General features: G+C 44.4%; 1 protein-coding gene across 1 annotated transcript; it reads right to left on the reverse strand.

The window, feature by feature from the left end:
• Positions 1 to 3,178: 3,178 nt before the first annotated feature.
• Positions 3,179 to 26,409, reverse strand: C8A (complement component 8, alpha polypeptide). The gene is made up of 12 exons (XM_014939143.1): positions 26,183 to 26,409; positions 23,785 to 23,881; positions 22,674 to 22,818; positions 21,041 to 21,185; positions 19,243 to 19,432; positions 17,559 to 17,759; positions 16,026 to 16,266; positions 11,959 to 12,087; positions 11,096 to 11,253; positions 8,712 to 8,934; positions 6,677 to 6,858; positions 3,179 to 4,224 (listed from the first exon to the last, which is right to left on the reverse strand). Exons 1-11 carry the CDS (start codon positions 26,299 to 26,301, stop codon positions 6,707 to 6,709), a joined length of 1,800 nt encoding a protein of 599 aa, XP_014794629.1. The 5' UTR covers positions 26,302 to 26,409; the 3' UTR covers positions 3,179 to 4,224; positions 6,677 to 6,706.

The raw sequence follows: 26,409 nt of genomic DNA on the forward strand, positions 1-26,409 counted from the left end.
TTGGCAAGAGGAGGGAATTCCTTAGGAAGAATTTTTACATGGAAAGGGTTATTAAGCATTGGAATGGGCTGCCCAGGAGGTGGTTGGGTCACCACCCCTGGAGGTTTTCAAAAGAGACGGGTTGACGTTGTGCTTAGAGATATAGTTTGGTAATGTAGGGGGTCCTTTTGTATGGTTTTCTTTTGGTTTGGTTCTTTTTTATTTCTTTTTGTCAGAGCTATTTTGATGGTTGGACTAGATGATCTTAAAGGTCCCTTCCAACCTAGACGATTCTATGGTTCTATGATTCTCTGATCCCAGGAAAGCCTGTATTTCACAGCTGCACTGCTAGTCCACTCAGGGTAGGACATCTGAGATGGAGAGCTACGAAAAAGCCATCTTGCTATGAAAGGAGCCAGAGCTAAGTGAGTGGTTTACCCCTTGTTACTGTCCCTGGAGCTGTGCATCGCAATGCAGGTCAAACAAAAGAGGAACTTGCAATATTGGGGCACCATTTCATGACTGACCTGAGCCTGGCTTGTTCCAGGGATGTGCCTCCTACAGCTCTGTTGGTGGTTATTGATTTTTGTAAAGGAAGACACTTGTCGAGGCATGCTGTAAAATAAGCAGCAATAGCTTTGCTCCAGGAAAACAATTCCACCAGAGCAAAGTTGTTCGTAAGTTTTGTGAGTCTTCTAACATCTGCAAGGTCAAACACCATTTGGAGGGTTTTTAGCAGTGCTGGTGATGATGGGTTGGTATCACCAGTTTCTCTCCTTTCAGACTGACGTTGTCTAAGTGTAATTCTTGTAAGAACAACTCAAGCTCTCTGACATCTGAACAATGGAACATGCATTTAGTTGTAGCCCTCATGCCGCCTCCACACTTATCAACAAGGTTTCTGTGACAGCTTTAAGAAAGGAAGAGCACATTGCATATGTAAAAGAAGAGTGCTCCGTGCTCATTATGGGCTTCATAATTGAGCTGCCAACCCAAAACATTTCCATTATCCACTGTGTAACTGTGATATCTTTTGTGTGATAAAAATTTGCCAAGAGCTTCATGGTCAAAGAGGTCACTGCTTATGCTAAGTATGATATTCTTCAAGGCTTTTTAAAGAGACACTGTAGAAGCTGTGCAGCAGAGGACCCTGATCAAGACCCTTTCTCAAGAAGCATCGATATAGTCTGGTTAAGGAACTTTCTCAGATGAGCTAAGTGACTTTTGTAAATTTGACCCCTTTTCCTGATCATCAAGCTGGAGTAAGCACTCTGACACATAGCCATGATGTGTCCATCCACTGCTGTGGCAAGCAGAGCCAAGTGTAGCAACCTGAATTTGGACTGTTGTTCCCAGATCAGAAAAGCCAAGATTTTTTGAAGCTGCAATGCCTGGGTATGGATATTTGGGAGTTTTTCTGGAGGAAGAGAGGGGAGATTTGACCATCTTCAAGATCAGCAGGATAGTCTAACTGACGTATGATTTCAGTAGTGGTGGAATATTGAGCCTATAGGCTTAGAAGCCTCCCTTAAAGGACAGAATTTTACCTTGTCCTTGTGATTTTGTGCTTTGATTCAACTAACTAATGAATTATGACATGGAGGGTAATAAAAAATACTCTGCTGAAGCTTTTATTGTTTCATTTTGGTACGCATTAAATTTTGGTATTATCTTTTACTGGTGTTTCTAACGTACGCTTTCTGTGTAAGTTTAGATTAATAACCCATGTATGAAAGCTTGGGGAGGCTGCAGGCACGATGTGTGCAGGTTTAGCACTGGTTGCACTGCTCTAGCCCTTTTCTCTCATTAAGACACTTGTCTGAATGGGCTTTGCTACATCCTATATTATATTTCCACAAGCAGTTTTGCTGGTGAGAAAATAAACTCAGTAAACCTGAAGAAGCTGTATTTTCTCCACCTCTCTGCTGGAAGACGTTGCTGCTGTGATGTGTGCTGGATACAGTCGACAAGGCTTAGGAAGCTCCCAAAACAGTATTTTTGGTAAGTTTAATTGTCACATCCAGCTTTCCCAGGACAAAACCTACTTGACCTTTGCAGTCCCTTAACATCTCCATCAGGAGTGGGTAAATCAGGCTGGTTTCCAGCCTGGGTTCATTTTCTCCTTGTCTTTTCCTGTCACGTAGACACTTTATGTTTACCTGTGAGGCTGGGACATGGTCTAGGCTGCAGCTGGGGACTTGCCAACTCTGTGGTAGTCACGGTATTGCTAAATTACTTTATCAGGCTCCTGTTTTCTCCCGCTATCAGATGGACGTAGTTGTTGCTCCACAGGTTCTCTCTCACATGGAGAGATTTTGTTGAAAGCGACCCAGCGAGTCCATGCAGAGGTGTTAGCAGTCCCCAGATTTCCAACTCCTCCTTCTTCTACCTTGCTGGCTAAACAGCCCAGTGAACACCCAAGACAACTGCTGGATTTCAGGTCAAATTATGCCTGCAGATTTGTCTTCCTATTATATCCTATTTTAACACTCCCCTGCTTCTGTAAATCAACAAAACTAGAGATGAAGACAGTAATTATTACCATTATGAACATTTTTTCTTACTTAATTGTAATGCAGCACCAAGAGTCCTGCTGTGTTGAGCGTGATAGAGGAGCACAACAAATGCCAGTCCCTCCCCAAACGCTCCAGAATCTGGCGTTTCTTTTGTTTCAGGTTTTTGGGGGGTAGGATTAAATGTTTTGTATCTTCACGTGCCTCTGCATTAAACCATCTAAAAAGGAGGGCAATGATTTTCCAGCCGCTCCTGCTGGGGAATTTTTTTTGCCTGCTCTGAAATTGCAGGCTCGGAGGGATGCGGGCGTTTGGGTAGTTGGCGTGACATTGACCCCAAGGTAGGAAACAGCTCTGTCTCAAGCACTGCCCTTATCTCCTCTTCTGTTAGCTGGTTATCTGGAGTCTGCACCTTGCAACCTCAGGTGTATTGTCATCAATCATTTCCTATTTTCTTTTACGTACTGGTTCCTCTCTGCCCTTCCTTTGTTAATAACCCAGTTTGCCTATATCCATAAAAATATCTGATTGTGATACCATTTATCCAAAGCACCATACATCCATCATGTACTTATGAGCAAGATAAACAAGGTCTCCTGGGAAATATGCCGCAAGAAATATATAGGATAAATAGCTATATCAAATGTATGTCAGTGTGCAAGAGGGGAAAATCCATTCATTAAAGCCAGGGTAGAACTGCAGTATTTTATTGTACCCTCTAAGCTTTAAGTTTAAGTAAGAAACGTACGTTTTTGCTGCTTATCTCATCTAGCACAACTCTCATGCCTGGCCACTTCAGCATGAGATATAGTAGCTTCTTTGACTGGCATTGTAAATGTGTAATTGCTCATAATCTGTTTGTTTGGGTTTTTTTTCCCCCCCAGATCTTGCAGGCAGCTTCTTCCTTTCTTTTGACTTCAGCTTTGCTGCTCCTGAGATTCAGCCGTGCGGATGTCTGAGCCCTGGATGTGGAGTGGGAGGAGAGGGGCTGCTGCCGAGCCACCTTTGGCATTTGAAGGGAACCCTTGGCTTTGTATTTCCTTGCCCTGGGTTGCGAGGTGAACGACGAGCTCTGCCCCACGTGTATCCTGGCTTTCATCTCTCTATTTTGACACCACGGCGTTCAACGTGGAGAATGAACAACTGCAGGCAAATCCCAGCTTTTTCGCTCTTATTTATATGTGTTTCATTGTGGTATTTCACATGTGGTTTCTTTAATCACTTGGATTTTTTTTGTGTGTGTGGTTTTCCAGCCTGTGATCTATCCTGATAAAAGTGGCTCTAAAAGCTGAGGATGCAGGTTGCCTTCCTGCAGGCCCCGTCCCTCCCCAGCCTCCAAGGCGTCCCATTTTTCCATTCATTAATTTCTTCCTTCTGGTCACAAAAGAAGCACACGTGGCTTTCTAACCAAGGTGACTTCATACTCGCTTATTTTCAGGTGTTTTCCTGAGTCCTAAGCAGTCAGTATAAAGGTAAGAATCTCCTCTGAGCCAAACAAGTCCTTGGTGTAAGAGCGCTGTCTCATGTTTCTCCATAACCTGCCAGCCCGACGCCAGACAGTACTGATAAAACCATGGGTGGGAAACCTTATTTTGATCATTTCCTGTTCCTCTGGGATGTCTAAATCATAGCGATAAATGGGTGCTTTAGGCTGCTGCATTTTCCCAACGTAGAAGACATCAGGTTCAAGCCCTTGGGAGAATATTCATCTCTGGGTGAAAATCAGCTTTACCTGGAAAAGCAAAGTTGGCATAGGGTTTTTGCACAGAACGATTACATGTCTGAGTTTGAGACAACATGGCTTGTTGTTTTCATATACAAAATGATAGTTTCATTTTCAAGCAAAAGAGAAGTGGGGAAAAAATTGTCCTTTGGCAAACATGCACACAAAAGAAAACATGGGCCCAGATCTTTAGGTAGCATAAATCAGCTGCCCTGAAGGGGTGACACTGATTTACATCAGGTAAGTGTCGGGCTCTAAATCACCACCGACACACTGTTGAAAAACAAGCATTTCCAAGAATCAGAGCTATAGCCAAGCACATTTCTTTCACTAAACCATGATTCCTTTCTGCTCCCTGTTTCCATTCAAATGTATATGGAAGTGCTCCTTTGTGCCTTAAGGTTTTGTTGTTGTGTTGCTTTTCATAATGCCTGATTCCTTCTCAGAGCTTTTTTTTTTTCTCTTCTTCTCTAGTAATGAAAAGCACAGTAAAATGAAGTGCCATTCGCCTTCCCTCCACCCCAGGTTTTTGCAGCAGTTCATTAAGAGGGAGCTGGGAGCTCTCGCTGTGGTCTCTGGACACAGTTCAATACTGTGTGTATTCTTGTGCTGAGATTTACGTCTTACATTCAAAAAAGCCCCTTAAATCAAGCGGTCTGTTAGCATCTTCTCTGGCTCTGGGTGTCTGGGAGATAAAAAGCCTGCGTGCTAATAGTCAGTTCATCACTGATCTTAAAAGAGGAGTAGCCTTCATTTGTGTGTGAACATCCTCTGCAGAATGGTTGTGTTTGTTGCTTTATTTGTATATTTATTTGTATATTTCAGATTTTTCATCAGCAGCATGTCTGTTTGTTGCTTTATTTGTATATTTCAGATTTTTCATCAGCTTGGGTTCATGTTTCGCAATGATGCTTTGGTGTCTTTAGGCTTAAGCCTCCTCCCATACAGAGCAGCATATGGCTTTGCTGCAAAGGCAGCCCTGGCCAATATGCTGGACTTAAAAATCTGACAGCGCCAACTTATAAAAGTTTCATGTTACATATGTCAATACCAACTGCATAAAAATGCAAGGATCGTGAGCTTTTAATGGGTTTTCCAAAGGCAAATATAAAAATCTCTGTGAGTCAAGCTTACTCATGTAAACACTTCTACTAAATTTATTTCATGACACCTTATAGACCCATGGTCACGCAGCAGCAAAACCACCCATGTGGATTCTCCACCATCTCCTGTATTGCAGCCCTGCCGCTGTGAACTGGTGGGGCTCCCATCACATCTCATGGTGTGAGGGGGCAGCCAGAGATGGCTGCTTTCTTAAAAACTTTATAAAACTTTTATAAAGTTTTATATTGGTCTGATTTTATGAAGTGAATCCAGCATGTCTCCATATAGAAATGGGGTGAAATCCAGTTGGCGGCCGGTCACCAGTGGTGTCCCTCAGGGCTTGGTTCTGGGGCCAGTCTTGTTTAATGTTTTTATTGATGATCTAGATAAGGGGATTGAGTGCACCCTCAGTAAGTTTGCAGATGACACCAAACTAGGTGGGAGTGTTGATCTGCTTGAGGATCAGAAGGCTCTACAGAGGGGTCTGGACAGGCTGGATCAATGGGTCAAGGCCAATGGAATGAGGTTTAATAAGTCCAAGTGCCGGGTCCTGCATTTTGGTCACAAGAACCCCAGGCAATGCTACAGGCTTGGGGGCTGGAAAGCTGCCCAGCAGAAAATGACCTGGGGGTGTTGGTGGACAGCCAGCTTAACATGAGCCAGCAGTGTGCCCAGGTGGCCAAGAAGGCCAACAGCATCCTGGCCTGTATCAGGAATAGCTTGGCCAGCAGGAGCAGGGCAGTGATGATGTCTCTGTACTGGGCACTGGTGAAACCTCACCTGAGTGCTGTGTTCAGTTCTGGGCCCCTCCCTACAGCAAGGACATTGAAGTGCTGGAGCGTGTCCAGAGGAGAGCCACCAAGCTGGTGAGGGGTCTAGAGAACAAGTCATAGGAGGAGAGGCTGAGGGAACTGGGCATGTTTAGCTTGGAGAAGAGGAGGCTCTGGGGAGACCTCATTGCCCTCTACAACTCCCTGAAAGGAGATGGTAGAGAGGTGGGTGTTGGCCTCTTCTCCCAAGGGAATAATGACAGGACCAGAGGAAATGGTCTGAAGTTGCAGGGGAGGTTTAGATTAGATATTAGGAAGAATTACTTTACTGAGAGAGTGGTCAGGCACTGGAACAGGCTGCCCAGGGAGGTGGTGGAGTCACCATCCCTGGAGGTATTTAAGAAACGTGTAGACATGGCACTTATGGTCATGCTCTAATGCCCGAGACTGTTGGGTTTTGTCTCTTTTCCAACCATGAAGATTCTGTGAAATGCAATATTTGACAGTTATTTCCACCCAGTGCAATTCCATTGGAGGAAGGATTATTCCCAGGGAATCTATAGCCCAGCACAGACTCCAGACTGTACCTGTGGGGAGCGATGCTGTCCTGTGGGTTTTCAGCAGGCTTTGCTCTGCTGGTCCCTCCCGGCGCAGGGCTCCCCACCACGCTGTGGGGATGGGTTGTTGCACTGCCGGCTGCGCCGCGCCGTGCCCGACTGGCAGGGACTCCACTGGGACCAGCAGCTCCAGTGGCCTTTCGTCTCCCCACCTGGAAAGGTAATAAAATAGGGGGGAAAAAAAAGAAAAAAATTATTCAGGTCTGAAGTGCTACATATGGCCTGATGACAGCAGCATACTTTGGGTGGGAGCAGGTTCCTTGGTCCATCCCAGCCATGCCCAGCACACAGATGGCTTTTGAGATAGATGCTTTGAAGCCAGGGGAGATGAAGCAGCATCACCTTCTTCAGCCAATAATACCCGTTTCTTTTCCTCCTCTCTTCCTTTGAAAGGCTGCAGTTTGCCTTTCCTTTCCCAAAGGGCAGCTGACAGCTCTCTCTGCACTAACTTTCCCACCTCTGGCCAAGCCAGAGGGACAAAAGTCTCCTAAAGTTGTGGAGGTGTTTTGAAAAGTCTGCCCATCCCTTTGGAGATCGGGTCATTTCAAGGCTTTTTCATTACAGTACAGACTGAGTTGTCAGGAGCGGTCGATACTATGGATTATGGCAGTGCTCCTGAATGATGGGAGTGCTTGATGGCTGTCATTTACTGTCGTTTTTTATTTACTCAACTGGCCTTCATGCCTGGCTTGGGCACTTTAGTAATCCAGACAGCACAAATGGACGTGTGTGCTCTTACTTAGTGCTGGCTGAAAAGCTGGGTTTCCCGTCTGCTGGTACATCATTCTTTAAAAAACTGGGTTTGGTCATAAATGAGTTTTGAAACTAAGAATTGGCTTCATTTCCCATAAGCTGGAACTGCGTGTGTCCATCCCTGCTATGACTAAAAGGAGGGAGCAGAGGGGCCAGCCAGTTTGGTGGGCTGCTTTGGGGCCAGGTCCTGAGCTTTCCATTCTCGTCATCTGAAGTCGGTTCCGTGGATTTGCAGACAACTCAACCTGAGATTTTTGTTTTGAGCAACCCACTTTTGAGTCACTGAAGCAATGCTTCTGACTTCAGCTTTGTGAATCATCTACCCAGTTTGGCTCTAACTCCTTATCTCATCCCAGCTTTGATTTTCCAGTGGTGAGACTCTAGTTATGAGCACACGGTTGAAAGCCTAGAGCTCTACCTGGTGGAACTGCTCTGAAGATGGATTTTTGTGCCAGCTTCATTTGGATTTTTTTGTCATAATTTTTTTTGAATTTTTGAATGTTTTTGAATATCCAGTTCAGAAAGAACTGACTTTTTTTGAAATCAAAGAGCATGTTCCAAGATTGGCTTTTTTTTGCACCCATTTAATTTTTTAGGGTAGTGTATTAAGCAATAAAGAAATCATAAATAAAAGCTCATCACTTTGGAAAAACACTTTTTTTTTCTCCCCAAAAATAGGTACTTCCCTCTAGTTAAAAAGTTGCCCTGTTGGGGGGGGATATCTGACAATGTGGCAATTTTTAACTAACAGCATCTTTGGTGACACATCGCTTGAGCACCACTTCCCAGTTAATGTGCCTTCCCCTTTCAGCCTCCCTGTTGATGTTTTCATTCTGGCCTTTGTAGCAGGCATCCATGGGGGGATGTCCCAGCTGGTCAGTGAGGACCAGGTGATGGTCTCATTTAGACTAACGAGCTGCTTCCATAGAGTACTGCAGGGCAAGCCCATCCTTTAACAGGCAATATGGCCTGCTGCACCTCAGCTCAGCTTTCTGCAACGTGTCAGTAAGTATCCAGCTATTAAACACATCCTAATTTCCACTAATTTATTTATAATAATCACCCGAACTGTTAATTTAATTTTTTTTGCAGGGCTGCTTAGGATATAGCGTAGCAACAAAAGTGATACAGGAGCGAAAGCTCGATCAATGCATGGATGCAAAGAGGTGTTGGGTAATGACATGGAGGGGAAAACCCTGTCTTTTTGCTGCTTTTTGCCTTCTCCTGCTACGGGTGCAGGCCGGGGTCTTACCTCGGCGCTTGGTCTGCTCGCAGGCAGGGCCTTCGTCCCCTGGTCGACACTGGCAGAAACACGTGTCTCCCACCAAAAGGGGTTCGCCGTTGTTCTGGCAGGGTCCGCAGCGGCAGGTGTTGAATTCCTCCAAGTAATCCTCCAAAGCCCGTTTCAGGTTTTGCCGTTTGGTTTCCATGTCGCCGAGGTTGCTTCTGCGGAGAATTTCGTGGATGGGCTGCAGCTGCGTAGGGTGGAGATGAAGAGCACAGAGACAATTTCAGCTGGGCATCCACTGAAATGCTACCACGCAGCAGTCAGGGAGCTGTGACATTGCTGGATAAACCCAGGGCTCAGAAAAAAACTCATTTGTCTCCTTGACAGCTCCATGTACATCATGCAAATGTGTTACCACGACTGATGGGCCTGGGTGAGAAACCACCGTTCCAAAACCCTCCTCATCTTTGAGGTTTCTGTGGGATTGGCTTTTCTGGACATGCGTTGGAGATTCAGACTGGATTCAAATGATAAATTTAAGCACCCCAGTAAGCCCATTTTTTGACTCCTTTCTTAGTGCTGTCACGATCCCAGAGATTCTTGCCTGCTTTTTGCCTTTTTGAACCAAAATGTTTTGGTAAGAGCTTTGGACAGTGGGTATCACCAAAACTTGGTGCCAGCTTAGCTAATCGTGACGAAATTGTGAACCATCCGATAAATGCTGAGCATGAAGAATTTTATCTGCCTACTTTTTGCCCTTGGATACAGCGAAATAATATTGTGCCATTTGCAGCTTTAAAAATATAACACGCTCATAGTATTTTCAGCAGCAAAATCCAGTTCCTATATATCATTCAGCAAAAATAGTCCGGCGTGGGGCCATGGTAATTATAATTTGCCCAACTGAATATTAATATTCAACTGAATATTAAAGCTAAAAGCTCAGGGCTGGTCTGAGGACAGATATTTATTTTTTTGTCCATCTGTGCAAACGCTGCGTGTCCTGGCTGGGAATCGGTGGAAAGCTGTCCCAGAGAAGAGCTGGGCATCGTCTCATTGCACAAGGTGCAGTGAGAGGGATTTGTGGGGAGGATCAGCTGGGCTTTGGGAAGAGCTGGTAGACAAATTTGCACAGGGCTGTTTAACAAAGGAGAGGGAGCTGCCGATAAGAGCCACTCAAGTGGCCAGGAGCACTTATCGGCAGCTCCCGTTGCACAGCAACTGCTGAGCTCTGGAGCAGCCAACAGAGAGGTCAGCGCATGGTTTACTGGAAAATTGCAATGAATTTTGCCCAGGATTGATGGGAACTTGTGCAGAAAGGTGAATAACCTGCAGCATGCGTTCAGCTGGAACCGAAAGCGCTTCTACTTAATCAGGGCTCTCTGCCGGCAGGGTGCTGCCCAGGAAGGGTTTGCAGATTCCCTCTTGCCCTGCCAACACCACAGATGGCTCCTGGTTCCACCTTCCCTTCTCCCACCCTCTGTCAGATCCAGGAGTTGGAAGTGCTTTCAGATGAAGATGAGAGGGATGCAAGTGGCAGTGTGTCCTTGCCATGACTGAGGTCCTTCCCCCACACGCCACAGCTGCCCTCCCAGAGCAGACCAGCAATGGGAGCATCTCAGGGTAGATGTGGTACTCCTCACCACAGCTGAGGAGCGTGTCTGTCTCCTCATGCCTTTGTGGTCTCTGGTCCTGGATTCTTTCTTCCTTTCCATCCCCTCTACTTGTACCCATCTCCTCTGCGTCTCTGAAGCCCGGCAGGATGGTTCAGTGGTCTTTCCATTGTATGAGGCACCCAGTAATATGAAGGGAAGAGGATAACTTGACTGATTTTTATGGCCATGGACCTTCTTTGTGGAGCATAGGGAGAGACAGGACTCGCCTGACAAAGCAACCAGGAGCCCCCTACTCTAAAAACTCCTGGAAGCACCCATAGCAATACCCACCAAGGTATTGTGGGTTTGCAGAGGCTTGGCATAGCCACTTTGGCTCTGAGGCAGGTGAAAAGCGGGAGGGGGTCTCTGCAGAGCCTTTGCTGGGAGGAAGAAGACTCCTTCCCCAGCCCCCCGCGAGTCCCTTGCTTATACAGGAGGGCGGATAGTGCTGGGGAGAATAATAGGGATGAATGCTACCGCAGAGAGCCATTCATCGAGAAGCTGTTTGGGGACACATCAAAAACTTAACTCGGCACTAATCCAGCATTAAGCTCCTTGTCTGTCTCCCTGCGGATGCAGTCGGTGGGAGATGTACTCCCCATTGTGAAATGAATAAGAGGTTACCAGATCAGTGGCCCATTACATTTAATCTTGTTCTGTGATGGGATCACAATAAAAATACGAAATGATCTGCTCGACTACACTTTCATTCCTTATAGCGGCAGAGTTTCTTCAACTGCAGAAAAGCCTTACCTCAAAATCAATAACAGCAGGATTATATTTTAATGACCTTCCCCAGTGACGATATATATTGCCATCCCAACTGTTTAAGAGCCCTCCACTGGAACTGGCATCTCCACCTTTAATCCGGGGAATAATATCTTCCACAACTGCCCCATTGCTGTTACGATCTGAAAAGTTGAATTGCACCCATATTATTTAGTTATCGTTTACACACACACACATGAAACTGCTGAATGGAGGTGAGATCAATGGTGTAAGGGGCTATCACTGAGCAGCACTGATGCTGCCTCCTGAAATCGATGGGAGCTTGGCGTTCCCCGCTGGCGGGGCAAGCCCTGCCACGTTATCACAAGGCGGTTGGTGATGAGTTGAGCATCACAAATGCTCTAGGTTGGTAAGACCTGAAAAGCCTCCAGCACACCTCCAGCCTTTGTTTCCAGTTAGCACGTGGGCGGTATATCACCCTGTCTGTAGCTGGTTAAGTGATTTAAAAATCTGATGCTTCTTAGCCTCTTTGAGTACTTTTTATAGTCAGTTTTGACTTCTTTAATAGTTGCCACGTTGCCCTTGTCATCTGTGCCCAGTCTGTTGTCCCTATAGAGACTGCAGCCTCCCAGCCACCCCATGCCTCTATTTACACGTGTTTCTAAGCCAGGTATTGCTACCTTAATTCCTGCTCTTTCAAGAGCAATCAGTACTCTGGAGACTTGGACCAAAGTCACTTTGGTCCCCCAATTAGACCTGAGCCATGTCTGGGGATGGCACGAGAGCTCCCTTCTTCATACCCTTCTGTGACCCTGCTTGAATCTCCATGCTCGAGTGACCAAAAGAAGTGACACAGGAGACCTTAACAAGGTGCCCTGCTATCATACCAGTTTTCATAAATCCTTGCGATGCACAGTAAGAGGCTGACACAGTTGGTATCACCTGCAGTTTCTTCAAGGTGGCTGTAACGCCGAGTGACAGCCCAACACAGCCATTTAGCTGCTCGGTGCGGACGTCTGCAAAACAGAAAGGAAGCCAGTAAAGCTGGTGACTCATTCTGACTGGAAGGATGTTCATATTCCTACTTGATTTTTTTTTTTTAAATGAAGAAAATATTCATTTATTTGCAGGGTCTCGTTTTTCAAAGTCAAGACCTGTTCCAGGCAGAGGACAGCCTTCAGTCTTGCAGTGGAAAAGCCAATATTTTAGTGGGGTATGTTGGACCTATCCCATAATAGGTGAAAAGGGAAATGTCCTCACCGTAAAAACATTTCCTTTGAAAGTATTAGAAGAAAGTAAAAATCTTAACACAGGGCTTCAGGCATGTATTTCCTTGTTTGGTTAATTTATTTAAAAATAAAACATTTTTATTTTTTTTACAGACTAACTTGTAACCAGGGTAAAGCCGGGAATACCAGCTGAAATCAACAGACCCTTGCTTATTTTCCTAAACTGAGGATCTGACCCATGTGTTCGTGGCTTAAGCAGCATCTTAAGTAGCAACTTGCAAAAGGTTTGTCTGCTGAGAGCTGCCAAAGCCTTCCTGCCTGCTGCTGGGCTGCTGCTACCAGCACCGCCACATTCATCATGGAAATATGTAACTGGAGACCCATGAAGCGACTGCAGAGGGGAGAAGGGAACTAATGAGGTGGTTTCACCAAGGTAAGCAATGCGCATATTTCATACAGCCTGGTTTTATGTACACACTTCAGTGTACTGCAAATATAAGGCCGTCTTCTGTAGTAGTTAAAAAATCCATTGATTTCAATAAATGCGGGTATTGTAAGTAATAGGTAACTTTTATATTGCTCTTTTTGTCAGAAGGCCTTAAAGTGTTTTACAAAGCAGCCCAGCGATCAATACCCCAGTATTGAAAGGGAGGCACAGAGGTCAGCAGGATTTGGGCATCGTGGCTTAATGGTCTGAAGATTGAGGCTCCAGCCTAGAGCTCTGTGTGCTGAACTGCCTCACCCCAGCACTGGGGAGCAGCATCTTGTCTTCCTCATGTTTAAAATACTGAAAACACCCAGAGCTCTGGTTTTGCTCCCTTCTGCACACCTGGCTGGAGTTCTATGGGGCACAGCTCCTTGGCTTGGTAGGTCCCAACCAGCAGAGGTACTTAGCATCTCAAGAAAGGTGCTACAAGTCCTGGATTCAAACTGGTGAGAGCTGAAGCATGCTCAAGACTTCAGGGGGAATTACATCCCATTGCAGAACTGGGCCCTTGAGAAAGATTAAATGTGTAGCACTCAATTACTTGTACTAAACTATTCAACAGTTGTAAACACAGTGGGTAAAGTTCATTCACCCAAAGCAACATGAGTGATTGCTTATCTTGGTGTTGGAGTGCCATAAAATTAAACTTGAGGAACACCCTGATTAATTGATTCGCCATGGTTCCCGTTGAGTAATTATGTTCAGCGAGGGTCTGTCAATACAATTCGCTATTGGTTGCAGCAAGATCGGGTCTTGATAAATGAAAAGTGGTTATCACTGCAAAAGGGTGGTCATAGAAAATATTGGCACTTGAGGGGGGAGCCTTGATAGTTTTTTTCTTATGATATAATTTGCGATAGTTAAATGTGCTCGAGTGATAAGATTTACTGCTGCATTTTGAATTAATCAGAATATATGAAGAGTCTTTCTAATTTACTCTGCGCATAATGTTTCTCCCATAAATGTTCTTGTAATGTGTGAACACATTATACTGTTTTCTGCTAAATAATAGAACCATAACAATCTATTTTAAAAACAAGTAATGAAAAATATTGATGGCAGAGCAACAAGGGACCTCGTTCTGACATATGTATTTATTTCACTCATGACCGCATCCATTTCAGCCCTGGCAACCTGAAAGCCGGAAAGGGGTCTGGCAGCAAAATTGCAGTCCTAAGCTCTGCCCCAGTGAGTTGTGGTCTGTTCCTGGGTATCTAAACACAGAAGGGAACTTCAGTTTCAAATTTCAGGTTTCCTAGATGCTTGAAGTCCAGCTCATGCCTATGTCTAGCTGGATGTTCAGTGACTGCCTGGGGATCTTTTTCCTGGGCAATGTGCTTTAGTCACTGGTCTATAAAAAAGGTGTTTTCTCTTCCAGAGCATTTAATGTGTAGCCTCACGGGGTAGGTGGGCTCTCAGGGTGCAGTGGTTGATCTAAGGCAGGTGCCATGCCACCCAGCCCTGTCGGGACTCAGCAATACATCTCCAGGCATCTGCAAAGCTTCAAACTCATCTTTTGAAGCTCTAGTTTTAAGACTTGAGCACTTGTATCCTGATCCTGACCATTCCTCAGGGGAGACAGATAATCCTCTTGCAAATACAGCCTTCAAGCATGGCTGTGATCACCATTAGAAGAAGCAAATTTTTTACTAAATGCTTTTGAAGAGTGGCATATAAGCCACTCCAGGTGGGTCCTTCTGGGTCTATGTCGTGTGATGCAGAGTGTGCTGACTTGGTAAATGTGGACCTTCTTGCAGAGTCTGGGTTAGATGAAAATTACAGGAGCGTGCTACATTAGAATGAAAATTACATCTCTGCTGGGGCACATTTTTGTCTTTTGCTGAACTTCAACATCCTTCTTTCCTAAGATAGGCATCTCGTAGCAGTAAATCTCCTCCTTATATACACAGCAAGCACAAGATAAAGCAAAATAATAGCCTCCCTCCTCATGCTCTTGATTCATTCTTCCTCTGAAATTGGCAGTCTGCTTCCTGAAGACTTGCTTGCCAAGATCTTGTTCACTTCTATATCACTCACTCTTCAAAGTGAATAAAAGATTTGAAGAGACATCATGTTTCCAAACATTAGTAGTTCAGTAACTTGATGAAAATTCTCTCAGTCGTTAATTTCTTGTGGAAAAATTGGCATGGTTAAAACTCAATATGGAGTGCATGATGGTACCAAACCATTTCAGACTGGAGGCAGAATTTGGGATAGAACCATGGAAATTAATGGACTTAATGGAATTACAGCCATTTGCACCTGTTGTCCAAGATCACCATTTTCTTTTGCATAAATGTCCAGCCTGGAGTTACCAAGGCAGCGTTACCCTCAGCAGAGCAGAGTGATGGTCCTTAGGGAAAGTGGGGTCTATTGCATTGTCAACACCTTTGCAAAAGTCCACATTTCAGCTAGTGTGCTGAAGTACCATATTATTGTTCTGCATCTTATGTTCTTGATTAGAAAAAATGTTATGCTTTGGCTCACCAGTAATGGCTATTCTTGCGCTCTAGACATCTGCAGTAGATATTTTATGTAACTGAGATTTAGAGGTATGGCTCTCCAGCCTCATAAACTCTAATTTGTTGAGAACTGGAGATAACAGAGGTCTCTTAGTCTTCAGATACTACACTAACCAGAGTAAAGTGGCAGAGGTATTACCAAGTGCAATGCATTATTTCCATTTACAGAAAATTGAAACCCTCACTGTTAGGAGGCTACAACATGAGTGGGCTATCTTTCTTTACTCTGGATGAGTTTCCAGTCCTTGAGCATTCATGACAATGGCCAGAACAAAGATTATAAGAAATAGGCGAAGTTTAAAGAAGTCTAGCAAGTGACATTGAAAGAAAGGGAGAAAAAGATGCTCAGGTTCCTTCCTAAGATACCAAAATCTCACCCAGATTCTTCTGAAATGATCACATTTTGGGACACTGAAGCTTATCCCCTGCTACGTGGCCAGTAGTGCATGTGGATACCCCTACCCCACCTTCATTCTGTATTTCTGGACTAGTGACGGGCACGTGTCTATCATGTGATGAGACATGCAAGCCAGCTTGGCAAAGAGGGGCTGATGAGCACCCAGCCTCCCATGGCCCAGGGAGATGACAGTGGTGCAGAGCAGCCCAAGCCAGATTAATTACTCTGGTGGACTGGGCCTGCCCCGTGGTCTCTAGGTTGGAAATGCCCTGTTTAAAGCTGAAAGTTACGAACAGAGAATTTCTAGTGTTTTTCTAACCTTTTTTTCTCATTTCCTCTTTGTTAATGACGAGGATGTACTCAAAGACACCTCCCATAGTGCCGGATGTCATGAAGTGGGTGCCGTAGTCGTTAATGAATTTGGCATACATGCCGTAGTTGTAGGTGTCTGGAAGCTCTTGCAGGGCGAGCAGCATGTCTTCATCCAAAACGATGTTGTCCCTTCGCATCTTGAAACGGGCTGTCTGCACCTTTGTCACAGCTCTAATGAATTCAAGCTCCTGCAGATAAAGAAAACAGGAGCTTCCACTCAACATCTATTTTTAAAAAACCAAATCATTTCTATTCTTCAGGTTTGCAGAGAAAAGCCTGAATTTTTGACTATCAGTGGATGTCAAGGGCATGAAAACCAGCCACATTTAAATAAAATAATTCTGTTTTTCAGGGAGTGTCTCTTGTGTGCTGTGTGAGGTGGAGGGCAGAGCCATGGGTTTGCACACCATGGGTTTTTTTTACTGATGTATGAATACAATCAGAATTAGAGTCCACATAATTCCCCTCCCTCCTCCATTTCTGCTATTTCTTTTTTCTGGTTTCCCTTCCATATTGGTCATTCCCTTTTGCTTTTTTTCACAGCCTTGAGCATTGATGCAGGACAAGGGCTCATGGTAAGCCCAGCCCAACCTGGCAGTCAGGGGAAGACCTGGCCAGGAAGGTACTGATGGGGAGAGGATATACCACCAGATCCACAACTACTCTTCTAGATTAGCCGTTGCCTCAGACAAGGCTCCAGTGCAAAGAGAACAGCCTTTTACGTGGTTCCTCCAATAATTGATCATCGTTTAGCTGCAAACATCACGTGAGTCTAGACAAGGACACAGTGAATACTATAATGGTGCCCATTTCCAACAGCTTTTCAACTCAGAACACCGTCAAAGTAATTCTTCTGTATTGTTTTCTGTCAGCAGCCACAAGAGAAGTGGAAACTGAGCACGGTAAATGTGGGAAATACCAGCACTCATGATACTAGATTGGAAAGAGGTCATCACGGGTAGTCCATGATGTAAACTCACTGTGAGAAACGCACCCTGTTATTGGGTACTCTTCTTTCAGTGTGGTATTTTAACTTCTCATGAAAAGTAACGTCTTTCCCCATCATAAGGCAGCTTGTATTAATTTGAACAAGATATATCTGCTACCAGAGTTCGTTCCTTAAGGACAACTGTTTTGATCAACGTCTTGATATTTCCTCCTCCCTCATCATCACTTTAAGCATTTTTTCATTTATGTGCTTAATGTGGCCATGAAACAGGATGGGGTGGGATGACATGTGTTGTGGTATTTTGTAATTCAATTTTATTCCCACTCCCTGTTTGCTGAAACATAATAAGAACAACAAACAGGATTACTAACGATCATACATTTGCAATTACATGAACAAATTAAGGTATAATTACTATGTGTTAAAAAATGCAGTTGAGAGAATAAACTGGCATAAGTTATAGCCAGACCATGCAATGCACAGATGACACAACTGGAGCATATGCAGAGTTGATTATTATCTCTTTTTTACCTTTGAATCGTATTGTGTGAAATTCTTCGTGGTTGCTTTGCCACCTGACAAAGTGAAGCCCAAGTTTAACCGGACAGGTATTTTTTTAGGTGAAATTCCAAAGTTAAGGCCTATTGATCCGGATTTTTCCTTTTTAAGGGCGTCAAGCAGGTCCTTTGAATCTTCGTAAGTCTCAAAAGTGAATCCAGAATCAGCATGAGCCTAAAGTGAAAGGAGCAGACATTAATTTTTCAGGTACTTCCCTTTCTTTTTAATCTCCATTTCGTTAAGGAGCTGATGGTGCCTCTATTGAAGCCCATGATGCTCCTGACAGCACTGACACTGACTTAGTGAACATGGAATAAGGAATTTAGTCATGCGCTGTTTCATTTGGAAATATGTTGAGAAATGCAGCTAAACCCATACATTTTGTTTTATCCATCTCCAGGCAGGGGAAAGGTTTGTGTTCAGCCACTCCAAGCAGTACCATTACAGGCAGAGCTGGTAATGGTGCCTATTAAGAGGGCTCGACACTTCCCATTACAAAATCCTCCTTCCAGATCCTTACAGCTTTGCCAAATCCTAATGATTTGGAGTTATTTTTTTCTCTCCAGCCTGCTTCTGGATGAATTTATTTAGGAAAAAACTTAAACAGCTGTGATCCAGCCACTTGTGTTGGCAACACTGGAAAACAAACGTTGTTTTGCCCGTGTTTGAGAGAAGTGACCTTTTCCTTGACAGCTCTACTTTGCCAGCATGTGGAATTGAGCAGCCCTGCTGAATCTGGGCTGTGCCATTTGCCGTCTCTATAAAAAGCTGGCTAAATTACCAACAACACTGAAAAAAAGCATCTCACGTTGTCATCAGTGACTTCCTGGACCCCAGCAGGTAGAAGCTCCTAAGCCAAGATGCATATGGGGCATGCTCAAGCATCCCTAAGGGCCTGACCATGGTGCAGATGTCATTACACTTCTTGCAGCAGATAAAAGGGAGAAGAAAATGTGGCCCACGTGGTGGGTCACAGGACTAAGGGTCACAGGAGAGTCTGCTTGCTGGGAGAAAATGAAAGCACTTGCATTTAGCTGTTGTCTGTAATATTCCCCTGGAATAACATGTCTTTCATTCATTCATTGCAGAAAGCATAGTAAATGTTTAACAGGGTGGCCAAGGTACCCGCTGGGAGGTAGGACACTCAGGCTGAATCCCTGCTCGACTTAGTTCAGGCTCCAACATCAGATGTGACCTCCCCCAGGTGGTGTGATATATGATGATGGCTTTCAGGATCTTTGTCTCACTCAGAATTTGGATTTATGTCCCTTGTAGCCATGCTGTAGACTTAAAATGCTTTCAAAGATTGAACTGGTAGCAGTGCTCCCGTTTTACACATAGCCAACTTCATCCCTAGGGAGGCGAGTGGCTTGCACAAGCTCCACAGCTCACTAATAGCAGAATTTAGAGAAAACCCATTTCTCTTGGCTCTGACTAGGCCAGAGTAAGCAGATGCCTGGGTGATAAAACACGTCAGTTCCTTGATGTGCCATAAAACAGCATTTATATCATCGATTGCTTGTGTTTGGGGGCAGCTGGAGAAAGGGACCTTGAAAGGCAACCTATTGTGAACAACAAAATGTACATAATGTATTTATAGGGAGTTTGGCTTTTATCTGGGAGCACACTGCTAACTTTGACCACCCGAAGCACTTACGAGGAACTGGTAAACATGGAAGTTGTAAGGTTTGCGGAAATACTTCTCGTCGTCTCCGTAGTAGAGATGTTCACACGCGGCGTCGTACTTCAGCTCCCGCCACTCTCCGTTGTAGACATACTCACACTGGCCTCCAAAGAACTTATGATCATATACGTACTGGCTCTCTTCCTGTGTTAGGATATTGTATCTGGGAAAGGAACAGCATTCAGAAAGTCATCCGTAGCTCCTGTTTTATTTCCACAGCAGTCTCTGTCAGTGTTTCTGTTCTCCTGACGCTATACATTGTCTATCTGTCTCTGAGGTGAGTCTGTTCTCCTTGCTCTCTCCTTCCCAAAGCTAACAGGAGTCAAAAAGGCATTTTATTTCCAAGGTATTGGTTTGGACTCATATGCTAGAGATGGAAGAAATCAGTTAAATTGTCCAGTTATGAATTGTTACAGTTACAAAGTCCCAAACTCTTGGAATTCCTCCAGGTCCCCCGTGAGTCCCTTGCAGCCTAATGCATTTCACTGTCACCAAGTGTTTCCTGGCATTCCCTGTAATTGTTTTCTATCTTTATTTCATCTAGTCCCAAACTCCTGGAATTCCTCCAGGTCCCCCGTGAGTCTCTCGCAGCCTAATGCATCTCACTGTCACCAAGTGTTTCCTGGCATTTCCTGTAATTGTTTTCTATCTTTATTTCATCTCCTTCCTTTTAATAATGGTCCCATTTCTCAGGGGACTTATCTCCCTCCCTAGACTCGCAGTCTGCTTGTGCTCTGCCAAGTCTCTCACTTATTATTTCCTTACGCCTCTTTCTTCCTGCTCTCCAGCCATCACAGCTGCTGCCCTCTGAAATCCCGCCTGTTACTTAATATTCCCTGTACTTCCATGGCCCCAAATGAAAGCATTATTCAGACGAGACAGCAGCATTGCTCCTCACAATGGGGAATCGTCTTTAAGGCTAAGATAGTAAATACTATTGCTTTTGTGTGTTCTGCAGGAGAAACACATCAGAGAGGGGTATTAAATGGGGTGCTCAGCAAAAATTAATATATGTCTTGAAAAACTTTTGATGGACTCTACCAGGCCCTGGGCCAGAGAGACATTTATCTCTTGGACCCCAGAGAGCACTGGATCCAGCTGATGGGAAAGTTATCTCATGGGTGACTACATTCTCGTGCTGTAGTCCATGTTCTCCAAGTGAAACTAAGCAGTAGCTTGGTTAAAACACACAATTAAAACCAAGAATGTCACAATTTGCCTTTCAAGTTGCTCTGGATTCCTCTTTTGCATGTATTGCCTAACCAACATTTGAAACTGGACAGGGTAATGCTTTTCTATGGATAGAAGTATTTATCCTGCACATATTCATGTGAAGCTGAGGCTTCCTGCCTTGAACCTCTGCTCTGAAGTCCTAAACCCTGGAGTTAAATCTTCACCTTAAGGATGAACGCCACCAGGATGCTGCATCTCCAGAGTCTACTATTTGCTTTAATATATTGCTTTTATCGACTGGGGCAAACTTTAAGATGACTGGGATGTGCTTTTTACATGAGTATAAAGAGGACATCACAAGTACAGAGTACTTTGGAGAGGGCAAGATAAAATAGTAAGTTCGAGGCAGAATTTGAAATTAAAGCTGGGATGAACCTTCCTGCCTCCCTCATTGCTACCCATTGGCAGGTGGGTCAGTTTGGGGTTTTGCAAGGCTTCCTGTCACTTCAGGGAGCACTGCTGTTACTGAGACAGAGCAATATGAAAAGCTGAATCCAGATTTGATGATGAGAGTAGCAGCTATTGATTAATTACTTACCCTTGGGCTGCCTTTTCAGACCCTGGGATTGGAAACAGATCTTCACAAGGACTTTCGATATCTTCCTCCTCACAGTTTTCCTCATCAGACCCATCTCTGCAGTCTGGCTCTCCATTGCACACAAGATGCCGTTTGATGCAGCGACCTGAAGTGCACAGGTACAGGCCATCGCTCGTCTGCCCTTCACAACACCTTTTTGGCAGCTTGCACTGATTGTGCTGGTTTCCACCCGTATCTCGGGGCCACAGGAAGTCCCGCTGGGTGTTAGACACAACGCTTTTCCATGGGGTGCTTACTTTTCCCAGCTCTTTGGAGGGGGGAGGTTTTCCTTTGCAACCTGGAGCGAGCAGAGCTCAGAGTCCAAGCCAGCTGCTCCCTTGGGCTCCCATGGGATGGGAGTCAAGTAGAGGTCACCTCACTGGCCCAATTTTATTATCTGCAATCATGCTTCTGGAAGGGAGCTACAGGAAGCAATAGATTCTCCACTTGGCTTAGGAAAGGCAACTCTGTTTAAAGGGCATTTTTTGCCTCTTCCTATGGCAGGAGGTATTTGGGGAGTTTCACGGAATCACGGAATTGTCAGAGTTGGAAGGGACCTCTAGAGATCATCTGGTCCAACTCCCCTGCCAAAGCAGGAACGCCTAGAGCACATCACTCAGGGTGGCATCCAGGTGGGTCTTGAAGATCTCCAGAGAAGGGGACTCCACGACCCCCCTGGGCAGCCTGTTCCAGGGCTCTGCCACCCTCACCCCAAAGAAATTCTTCCTCATATTTGAATGGAACTTTCTATGTTGCAGCTTGAGCCCGTTGCCCCTTGTCCTATCGCTGGAAACCACTGAAAAGAGTCGGGCTCCAACATCCTTCAACTCACCCTTTAGATACTTACAAACATAAATAAGGTCTCCCCTCAGTCTTCGCTTGTCCAGGCTAAAGAGTCCCAGCTCCTTGAGCCTTTCCTCGTAAGGGAGGTGCTCCAATCCCTTAATCATCTTTGTTGCCCTGTTTATTGCCATAATTATAGCTCAAGAATGGGTATTTGCAGGAAGGGCAACTGGAAAGTGCTTTTGCTCCTGGGACTAAGGAGAAAGCCTTGACATGACGTTTGTGGCAGGAGGCAACTGGTACTGCTGCACTTGCCTCAATGAAGCGAAGATGACCTGCTCCAGTTGATGAGCTGGTGTGTATTTCTAAATTTCAATAGAATTTTCATTAAATGCTCAAGATGGGAGTTTGAGCCATTTGTGTAAAAACAAAAATCTGTTCAAGGCTACTCAGACTTTCAGAGAACAGCCGTAGTATATCCCAATCCTCAGAGCTGGGGATGGCTAAAAATAAATAAATCACCCCAACAGATTGCTAGTTGGATTCATGATTGAACTATGTCTTCTGCAGGGGGAGAAAGGGGTGCGTTGTGGGAGCGTTGCTGCCCATGGAGGGGAGTGTGAGCATGTAGCACAGCAGTTGGAGCAGAATATTTCTCTTCTCTTTGTTCCACTGAAAAATTAACCTTTTCCATGTCACACAGCCTTCTTTCCTACACAAATCTAAGCCTAACATGGATGCATTTCTCTAAGAGTGGGGGGAAAAAAAAACAAAGATGGGGACGTTTCCATCTTTCTCTTGCAGTACTCACCTGTTTCCTCGCACTGAAAGTCCTTTCCACAGGTGGGGTGTCCCGTGCAGGTTGTCTCGGTGTGGCAAGCTTCTTCATCCCAGAAGTACCCTCCACATCGCCGCCCCGAGAACTTCGCTGGCTGCACCAGCCTCCGGTACCGGTGCTGAACCACACAAGAGATTAAAACACAGCCAGCACCTAACTTTTATCCCCCACAGACATCACCTCCGTAGGCTATAAAGCAATTAGAGCTATCGCTTTTCTCTCTTTTTTTTTTTTTTTTTTTTTTTTTTTTTTTGTGTAGTCCACAGATTTTGCACGTGATAAATGGAGGAGAGTCAGCAGAGGGGTGGGAGCTCAGGAGATCGGCTTGAAGTTCACACAGGTGAATTTGGTGGGGGCTGGAATGACTGTTTTTAAAAATATCTTTCCTCTTTTATACCTTGGAAATAATGTGGCATTTTTCCAGTTACATATGCTTTGTCCCAGAACGTAACAGGCTCAGATGGACACAGACACTAATTACAACACTGATCCTGCAACATTTCTGATGGATTATTAATGAGAATTGCTGCTCTTTAAACTGGGGTGGGGGGAAGGAAAGAAAGAAAAGCCAAATCATGTGCTGCTTATAAGCACAGGAACAAACAAAAATACAGGGATATAAACTCAGCAGAAGGCAGAATTATTTCAGGTATTCAAAAATAAATTCTTGAATTATTAAGACGTATGTGAAATGATATAAAAAATTGAGATCAGGAGCTGATGAATGAAGGCTGCTTTTAATTTCTTTTCATTGGAATATTTGCATTAAGAATCAGGGTATGCTTAATTAAATTTGAGATAGAAAAGGAGAAAAGTCTTGGGCAAATATTCTGGCCTGATTCTTCCACCATTTGCCTTGATTTTTTTTCATTTTGCTGTTCTGCTGCCTTAAATGAATTTATTCCCTCGTTTACACCAGGGTAAGTAAGAGCCTCTCTAGTAAAGGAGCATCTCCATCATATTTGGATGAGTTTACTGGATGCTTCAGAATGATGAATATGTATAATATATATAATTAATGTGTGTACATCCTCATCACAGACACATCTGAAGATAAATGAATACATTACAGTAGTAGCCTTACTTTTTTCTCTTGGCAAGGAAAGCAATCAGTCCATTCTGACCACTGGCTCAGCTGACAGTCGACAGGAGCCGGAGAATTAACATTTCTGCTGCTTCTTCTAAAGAGGGGAAGAGAAAGCGGTCTAAGGCCTTTGAAGTTGTGTTTTAAGGAGGGCTGGAGGCTAGCAGGGAGAAAATGATCTCTCTGTGTGTGTTTTTTCCACCAGGAACCTATTTTGTACGAAATGAGAAGCATCCCTTAGCTGGGGCGGGGGGGGGGAGCTGTACCACCCGAGATGCTCTGTCCAAGTATTCACCATCAGAATTGGTCAGGGGCAGCAGGTGAGGGTTTTTTTCTTGGGATTCCTGCTCTCCCAAGAGATCCTAGCCCTTTCCAATATGTAGATTGCAATGAAATATACATACATCGTATATATAAGACTAAATACACTGAGTAAACAGAATGAATGTCAAAAGGAGACGGGTTTTAAGGAAAGGCTTCTATTTTTGGTTTTCTTCTCAGACAAACATCACAAACTCCAGGAGAAGTGATGTTTATCACCTTGGGCCTGTTCTGAAATCTACCGATTTCACTTTATTTTGCACCACAGTGAACTCATGGTCAGTATTTTTCCTGCCAAGTATGAAACCAGGGTCTGATTCCCGTGGAATTTGCGGAGTGATGGGAATGGCTGCACCAATAATGCTGAGGAGGCAAGGCACAAAGCCAGCTGACCAGTTCTCAGACACACATCACAAACTCCAGGAGCAGTGATGTTTATCGCCTTGGGCCTATTCTGAAATCTACTGATTTCACTTTTTTTTTGCACCACAGTGAAATCATGGTCAGTATTTTTCCTGCCAAGTATGAAACCAGGGTCTGATTCCCGTGGAATTTGCGGAGTGATGGGAATGGCTGCACCAATAATGCTGAGGAGGCAAGGCACAAAGCCAGCTGACCATGAGAATTTGTTGGTTGATGGTTTCTAAAAGGAAATACGTAAGTTCTGAGAAGAGGAAAATAACTAAAGGAAGAGTATAGAAGCAGAACATGGCAAAGGTACTGTATCGCAGTGGCCCTTGGGTCAGGCTTTCTGCATAAACACTGAATATCACTGTACAATAGCAAAAAAAAAAGACTTCTCTTGCCTCCCAGACCAGTCATTATAATCTCTGTTTCTGTCCCTAGTCCTACAATCTTTATTTATATAATGTGTTTCTTTGTCTTCAGGAGCAATCTGTGGCGTGTCAGTACAACTCTGTGTTTGCCACAGCCTTTGAAGCATTTTGAGGGGTTATTCTGAGCCAAAACATTATTTTTATTATTTTGGTGATTAACTAATGAGCAGTCTGTTTTACTTACGAGACTGCACTCCAAAGAGAAATATTGATAATTAGCAGGGGTACGGAGCACATTGGGGATTCATCAGAGGCTGCAGAAGAGAGACTTACTCAACGAAAGCCACAACGGCTCAGCGAGGGAGCCCGTGGATGCAGATCAGTGTGTGAGATAAAACCCCGCCACCTCTCTAGGAAAAACAACAAGAGCCTGCAGACAAACACGGAGCTGGAGGACACGTATGTATTGATGCCTTTTCGCTCTGACAGGGGGATTTGTGGGCTGTATCCTTCAGCACTTCACAAAGTACTTAATTGGCTCACCTTCGATTGGATTTTACATTTACCTCTTCATTATTCTGCCGCGTTTGATAAGTTCATCAAACATCAAAAATCTCGTCTTTATTCATTTTCAAAAGGGATTATTGGAATAAGCCTTCATAATTAAGTGTATCACTACCACTTTTTTTTTTTTTTCCTTTCCGCCTTCCCCTTGTCTCCACGTTCCAATTATCACTGATACCTTTTTTGATCCATCTAAATCATATTTGCCTTTAGAACAAGCCTGAAACTAATAGCTGTAGAAAAAAAACACCCAACCATTTTCCTATCGTGACATTATAGCTTTAGGAAAAGGTAACTTGTTTATTCCCTCCCTTCAAAGCCTAAATGGCACTCGTATAGGTTAATAATATTGTTCAGGGATAAAAAACAGAGGTATGAGGCTCTGGCTTGATGAGAAAGAATATGAAAAGTATTCACTCATAAATTGTCCTGTATTGGGAGTTCATTCCAAGTGCCCAAAACCAGTATGGTAATTTTGGTAAGGAAGTTTAATAAGGCTTAATAGTAATCTCTAAAAGAAAAACCATTATGCAAACAGTTCGTGTAAGAAGGAATTACGATGCCTTAGCTCGGGCTTTGGACAACTGCCAATATATTATTATTTTTTCTGGTAGCTGTTTACAGAGAGCACAGTGTGCACATGCCTCAAGTCAGGACAAAATTGATGGGCTGACCGACTTGCCCATAATTTCTATACGTAAAGTTGGGGGTGGGAGGGTGGAACAGACTTGACTTACCTCTGGGAAGGCAATGCCTCGAGCCCCCCGTGTGCCGTAGCCGTGGCCTGATGTGCCACTAAAGCCAGGGAGCATAGAGAGAGGATCAGAGGAGAAAGCTGACACAGGCTCCACTGCATTGTTTTTCCATATGTAAATGTTTGCTATAGATTAGCTGCAAAGAAAAGCTTTAGGCTTCGGGACTGCTAGAAGGAGGACGGAGCCCACCTGGCTCCAAAATGCTGTGG

The sequence above is a fragment of the Calidris pugnax genome, unplaced genomic scaffold (assembly GCF_001431845.1).
Source record: "Calidris pugnax isolate Ruff unplaced genomic scaffold, ASM143184v1 scaffold18, whole genome shotgun sequence".
NCBI classification, from domain to species: domain Eukaryota; kingdom Metazoa; phylum Chordata; class Aves; order Charadriiformes; family Scolopacidae; genus Calidris; species Calidris pugnax.